General features: G+C 24.8%; 1 protein-coding gene across 1 annotated transcript in view; it reads left to right on the forward strand.

Annotated features, from left to right (window-relative positions):
* Nucleotides 1-7500, forward strand: part of LOC124810220 (uncharacterized) — a 43658-nt gene that overhangs the window by 22383 nt on the left and 13775 nt on the right. Inside the window, exons 4-5 of the mRNA XM_065788111.1 lie at nucleotides 1139-1194; nucleotides 1281-1383. Of these exons, the coding sequence (XP_065644183.1) occupies nucleotides 1139-1194; nucleotides 1281-1383 (159 nt within the window). The remainder of the gene's footprint in view (nucleotides 1-1138; nucleotides 1195-1280; nucleotides 1384-7500) is intronic.

The following is a 7500-nucleotide window of genomic DNA, read 5'->3' on the forward strand; positions in this document are numbered from 1 at the left end:
ACAGTTTATACCATCTTGGTTACAGTTTATACACCCTTGGTTACAGATATTTTAATACTGAAAATATTTAATTTTTCAATAATGCAACAAAATGTTTAATTTTTCAATTATTTGATATTTTAAAAAAACCAAGCAAAACAGCTTTTGTTGTTTAAAATCAAAAAAAAAAAATTTCATTCTTATAACTATAAAAGGAAGGCATTGCATTTCCTAAAATTTTAAAAAATTAATACTTAAAAAAGTTAAATAAGTTTGTGTTATTTAAAGTTAAAGATATATTGCTGGAAGTATTGCCATATGGGACATCCTGCTGTCATTTTTAATCCCAGTATCAAAGGATCCAGTTTAAGAAACCCTATTAATATAGAACTATCAATATAGAAAAAAATTCATTATGCATAAACTTAAAAGTTTTTTTTAATGACACATGTTTTCCATGTTATATAGAGTAGACAGAATTTTAGAATGTGATAATTTAGGTTCAATCTAAAGTATCATATCCACTAAAACATGGTCCAAAATTGTGTTTATAAAAGTTATCCCAAGTTTAGCATTTTCCTGGGGTGACTGGTAGATTATAAATTTCAGATTTTTTAAATCTAGGTATTTAGTATACATACTTAAGTGATCTGTAAGACAGGTTGCTGTCAAAAGTAGTATTTGATTGAAAATAAAAGAAAATACTTATAAATTTTTCTAGTTTTGTTAGGGCTCTATGAAAATCTTTTTCTAATTTTGAGTCTATCATTTGAAACATAAACTCCTGGAGTTTTTTATTATTAAATATTGATTTTTATTAATAAATATTGACTCTAAGTTCCCTATTTTGTTATTAATTTTTTTTTAAATTCACCTCCCAAGGAACCAGAGTAACCTTTTTCATTAAATCCCAAGGCTCCAGAAACATCCCAGAAACAGAATCTCTCAACCCTAAACCCCACCAAAAAGTTTGTTGAGTGGATTTAAAACTCTAACCTTTTGCTGAAAGTTCTACCACTAGTTTACTACCGTACGTTTTTTGTTGTTTAAATAAATATTTTTTTATTAGTATTGTTGTTATTATGTTATTTGTTTTATTAATAATTTTATCCTAATTTTATTACATAAATAGTTCTAAAAAGATTTAAATTCCTTCTAGGTGTAATCATAATTACTTTGGTAATGAATGTCAATATGAAGAAATTATTCCACATGGTTAGAATGTTTAATTTATTTATACATATGTGCCATAAAGTTTTTCAAAATTTAAGAAGTTTTAATCTTTAGAAATTTTTCTGTAGTGTACAAGCAACTTGCATATGGTTTTGGCGGAACTACTTTGTTTTTGTTGTTGGTTGTTGTTGTTTTAACATGTTGTTGTTCAAAAAATAGATTAAAGAAAGAGTAAATTTTTTTTGTTTTTATTGTTTTTTGTTAATGTTGGGTTTTGAAATTTCAATTCTATTTAAGATTTTTTTTCCTTTAAGTTTTTTTTTTATATTTTAAAAATATTTAATATTTCTAATTCTTAAATATTGACTAATATTTGTTAGTTATTAACATTAAGAAATAAGAGTTATCAAATAAAAATGTCTTTAAAGCATTGAATTTGCCTTTAAAAGCATATATAAATTTTAATTGATAACTTAATATTCAAATGAAATAGAAATCAATTTGTAATTAATAACTAAGTGTTCAAATATTTTATTTATATATATCCATACGTACATACAAATCGCTGACCTCATTTCTATGTTATATGGTCAAACCTTTGTTTCACTTTTTTTTTCTGCCTACCTCATACAGGTTAAGATCAGCAAATTATTGTTGACCTTATTTTTCCAAATTCCGAGGGCTGTTACTGTAATAGAAAGCAGGAAGTTTAAGAATTATTACAAAAACAAATTAAAACAATTTTATATAATTTAGCAGTACATTTAATTGTGCATTATATTTTTTTATTTTTCTCCAACTGAGACAAATTTATATAATTCATTATAATTAATATATAAAATATATAATATTTATATTATATAAAATATAAATTATTATACAGTAATTTAGTGCATAATAATTTTATATACACATTTTTTTTTGTTTTGTTTTGTTGTTGTTGTTGCTATTTCACCTCCCCAAGGCCCAGAAGGCCACTACAGATGAGGAGGCTACTTAATTGTGGTTATAATCCTCTCTCAACTCTATAACTCCGAAACACGAACCTTGACGAACAAGGCCGCTGCGCGGAGAAACAACTTGAGTTTGAGTTGTACAAATCACATGAGTTTGTACAAATCATAAAATAAGCAGTTATAACATTTAGAAAGAATGTTTTACCTTTTCAAATGTTTTTCTAAAAATGTCTAATATTATAATATTATAATATTATAGACTGTAATTTAAATAATAGCTTTAATCGGAAGACATAGCATTGACTATGTAAAATATTTACAACAGAATATTATCAATTTATTTTTTCGTAATGGCATTTTTATAAGAAACTGATTATTTATTTAAGAAATCAATCAGTTATTCCAATCTAATTAAAAACATTTGCAATTTCATTCTGCTCTTTTTTTTATTTATTTTTTTTGCAACAAATGTATTTTTAAAAGGATCCCTTTAAACTGGTTATAAAAGGATCCCAAAGTGCTGAGATAAGTTGTGTTCATATTAAAAAGAATGATAAAAAAAATACTTGGGCTGAATTTTTTTGAGTAAAACAAAATAATAAACCTATACCAAGAAAAACTAACTTTGCTGCTTTACTCCAAGCTTGCTGTCTCCATGTTAGTCAGTTGCTTTAAATTCTTTAAATATGTCGCAATCTTTAGACTTAATAATTTATTCAAGCACGTTTAATTCCAAATTCCAAATTTAGTTTTTTTAATTGAATTTTTTTTCTTTTTTAAACCAATATTGTTTGTTTTTGTTTTATTTGTTTTTAAAATATACATATATCATCAATTGTATGTTTTTCTTAAACATTTTTTAGGAAGCTAAACAAAAGAATTTTTTTTATAAAGTGCAAGAACCAAATAAAATCATGATTTTTATGTTTACACTCTTAAATATAATAAATATATACAAAACAAGTTGATCACCTTGTTATATATAGGTTTTACACTTCACAAGTTTACAGACAGCTTTTTATTAAATTAAAGCAATAATTAATGTTTTATGGCAATAATTCAAGACAAACGGCGACTAAAATTGTCAATGTGTTGCAGCGTATGTTGAATAGCATATTATATTTATTATTTCCCAATTTATATGTTGTATTTAGCATGTATTTTACAATAAAACCTCTCTCCTAACATTACAAATCAAAAAACTACCAAAATTGACAAAAAAGTTTTCATTAAACAATTTCCATTTTAAAATTGATTCGATAATGCTACAATTTTTTGCTGCAATTTTTTTACACTTTTTTGCAATCTTGACCAATAGTTGTTCAATTTTAAAAATAAAATAAACGATACATGTTTTACAGAATAAATTTCATTAAATAGTCTCGCATAATTAAATAAGAATTTCGAGAATGTTTGTATCCGATAAAAAGTTTAGCAAATAAATTCTGTTAATTAAACTTTCATAAAGTTAACTCTTTTGCTACCAGCCGTTTTAACAAAAATCTTTTCGCTGTGACTGCACATTTTTTTGAATAAAATTTGGATGGCATAATATTGACAACTAATTAAAATTTGAATAGTAAATCTTTTTAAAAGCATAACATATTATATAACAATAAAAAGCTAAACAAATGAACTTTTCAATTAAATAAGTTTTTAACACACATCATTGAACAATAAGAAATGCAAAGTGCTTAAAACCATTGTTTTACAAATATTACCTAAAACATTAAGTTCAAAACATAACAAATTTAATGTATAATAACAATGTTTTTTATTAAAAGACTTTTGTAATTACTCAGCAAAATACTTATACACTTCAACAAAATAAATTTACAGTGCTAACGCTGCTTTACTTTAGAACTGAATTTAAAGAAGTTTTTTTTTTTTGCAAAGATTTCTCTAGATTTTTTAACTATGTAAAGTGATAACTGTCTATAACTACACAATATTAATAGAATAAAATATATGAAATAACAGTACGAAATTCTAATCTAATTTATGGTCAATATAATATATGTTTATGGTCAATATAATAATCTGATAATCAGTGCAGCACACATGTGGAACACATGACTATGTCAATTAATGTGTTATAATATTTAATTATATAATATAATTATAATATAATTACTATAATATAAATAATATAATATAAAAAAAATAGATGTGGCTATCTTATGGACCATGCATACAAATCAGCATAGAAAAAAAGAAATCGAAGGCGAGTCGGCATTTAAACCTTTTTATACTTATACACTTCTACAAGATAAATTTTAGTGTTAATGCTGCTTTATTTTAGAACTGAATTTAAAGAAGATAAATTTTAGTGTTAATGCTGCTTTATTTTAGAACTGAATTTAAAGAAGATAAATTTTAGTGTTAATGCTGCTTTATTTTAGAACTGAATTTAAAGAAGATAAATTTTAGTGTTAATGCTGCTTTATTTTAGAACTGAATTTAAAGAAGATAAATTTTAGTGTTAATGCTGCTTTATTTTAGAACTGAATTTAAAGAAGATAAATTTTAGTGTTAATGCTGCTTTATTTTAGAACTGAATTTAAAGAAGATAAATTTTAGTGTTAATGCTGCTTTATTTTAGAACTGAATTTAAAGAAGATAAATTTTAGTGTTAATGCTGCTTTATTTTAGAACTGAATTTAAAGAAGATAAATTTTAGTGTTAATGCTGCTTTATTTTAGAACTGAATTTAAAGAAGATAAATTTTAGTGTTAATGCTGCTTTATTTTAGAACTGAATTTAAAGAAGATAAATTTTAGTGTTAATGCTGCTTTATTTTAGAACTGAATTTAAAGAAGTTTTTTTTATCAAGGATTACTCAAGATTTTTTAACTTTGTCAAGTGATAACTTTTTATAATTACACAATATGGCTTTTATTTGTTCTTGATTATGTAGAGAATTAATTTAGAATTAATCTTAAGAACAAACAAATTATATGTGTTTAGAGTCAAAATTTATGTACAAAACAAGATAAATAGTGAAACATACTCGAAAGCTGCTCCCAGCGGCTTGCTGTCAAAACTTAAAAAAATCAAAAGCTGCTGTCAGCGGCTTGCGGAAGTGAAATAGTTAAATAATACAAAATAGTTTTATTAACATAATTTTAATAATGGTAATAATTATTTAATAACAATAAAAATAACACAAAAATAATTTATAGCAATAGACAAGCTTAAAATATCTGAAATATTTTATTCATATTTTTTATGTGAATTTTGCAAAATTCAGAAAATAAAATAACTAAAGAAATTCTATAGTAATTTATGATTAAAAAAGTTAAAGTTGTATAATTGGAAAAAATTTTCTTTTAAATTTAATACTCTTGAATAAATTATAAAGTCTGTAAATTTCAGCACATATTTTAAAGACTTAAAGCAACTGGCTAACATGGAGACACCGAACTTTGAGTAAAACAAGTTAGTTTTTCTTGGTATACATTCATTATTTTGTTTTAATCAAAAAAGTTCAGCCCAAACATTTTTTTTTTCATCATTCTCTTTAATATGAACACAACTTGTCACAGCACTTTGGGATCCCTTTAATAAAAAAAATCAGTGACTGTTATGCAAAATAAATAAACTATCGCATTTTGTAAGTAAAAAAAAATCAATTACTAACTTGAACTTTGTCTTTTTTATTTGATGTTTGCTCAAGAATTTTTAATTTTTAAATCATTATCTAAAAGTAGAAAAAAATAAAGCCTATAATATACCTTTGTGAGACCCGTAAACTGCTCCCGTAAATCACTTTAGGGGAGTGTGGGCTAAACCTCTCGCTTCCCACCGAGGCCTGTATATATATAAGATTTAACAGTTTCATGCCTAATAGCTATTTATATATTTTTCATCAGCTGTTTATGTACTTATAAATCCAGAAAAAACCATTTAAATCAATAAAATAAAAAAATGAAAAATAGGATGAGTTCTGATGTCAAAATTAGTCAATTCCTCATATCCATAGCCTAATTTCATAACTGTGATTTATCCGTTTCTTCTCTAATTCTTTGTGCTATTCTTTATAAAACTTATTCTTTTGTTATTTTTGGTTTTGTATTTTTGTGGTTTTTCTTGATTTCAAAAAATGTGTATGACTGATGCCAATAAAATTTGATGTAAAAAAAAAAAAAAAATTTTTTGTTTGTTTTGGTTTTAATGAAATCAAAAAAGTTTTGGATTTTATTTCATGTTAGATGATGATTTCTACATTTTTTAATTTGATTAAATGTTCTTTTTTTTCATAAAAGTTTGCATTAAAGTATTTTCTTAATGTACTGCAAAATTGGTGTGTTTCCCTCCACAACAACTCATTTTGATATATATTTTTTTGATTAATTAATAACATTACCCGATCTGTCATGGCTGTTTTCACAAAAAACCACTTTCTGAAGGAAACAGACATTTTTTTATAGTGATTGCCTTGAGAATGTAGATGAATGGCCACATAGAGTATATAGATGAATGGCCACATAGAGTATATAGATGATTAGCCACATCACTTTAATCAGATTAAAGTTTTTAAATGGACTTTACTTAACTGTAAAGTTGAATAACTTAAGAGTAAAGTTGAATAACTTAAGTTTAAAGTTGAATAACTTATCTGTAAAGTTGAATAACTAAACTGTAAAGTTGAATTCTTGAAACTCACAGTCTGTTGAATGTGACGAGCGATGAGCAATTTTTTCTTATTCCAAAAACAATCACCTTTTTTACAACAATTAAAATTGGTGGATATCATTTTATGTTTGCCAGGTACTTTTGAAAATATTGGTTCAAACAAGTTTTTAGAAAAACTCATTTAAGTTCCATATATTTATTTCTTGTATACGGTCATCATACTTTTACAGTGTTTATTGTGCTGTTATGAATCTTTTAATTATACAACAATTTAAAATTAAATAATTTCATATAAAAGTTATGGCTGTGTTTTTAAGAGTTCAATTTGATAATCATTGAAGGTTTAATATTTTATTATTCATTGAAACTCGTAGATAAATACTTAATCTTTCAAATTTGAATACAATATATTAAATATGAGGAATTATAATGTAAGTCTGATAATCGTTTGATAATGATAAGAAGTAAAAAAAACTTTTGTAACTAAAGAAAGGTTTTGTTCACGTTTACTTAATTTTAATGATGCATTTCTATGTAATACTACAAAAAATAGCATCAAAGTTTTGTCAAATACTGAATATTCGGCTAGGCACCCGGCCGAAGCAATTAATATTCGGCTGCCAAATTTAAATGCTTTGAGAAAGATTAAGTCAGTGAAAGGCTGATCCTTCTCAATGAAAGGCTACTTGACACGGGCCAACCATCGCCGTTGTCTAGTAACACCGGTGATGATTTATCTTCCCATTGTAGGAAAAAG

This window comes from Hydra vulgaris, chromosome 01 (genome assembly GCF_038396675.1).
Source record: "Hydra vulgaris chromosome 01, alternate assembly HydraT2T_AEP".
In the NCBI taxonomy this organism is placed as follows: Eukaryota; Metazoa; Cnidaria; class Hydrozoa; order Anthoathecata; family Hydridae; genus Hydra; species Hydra vulgaris.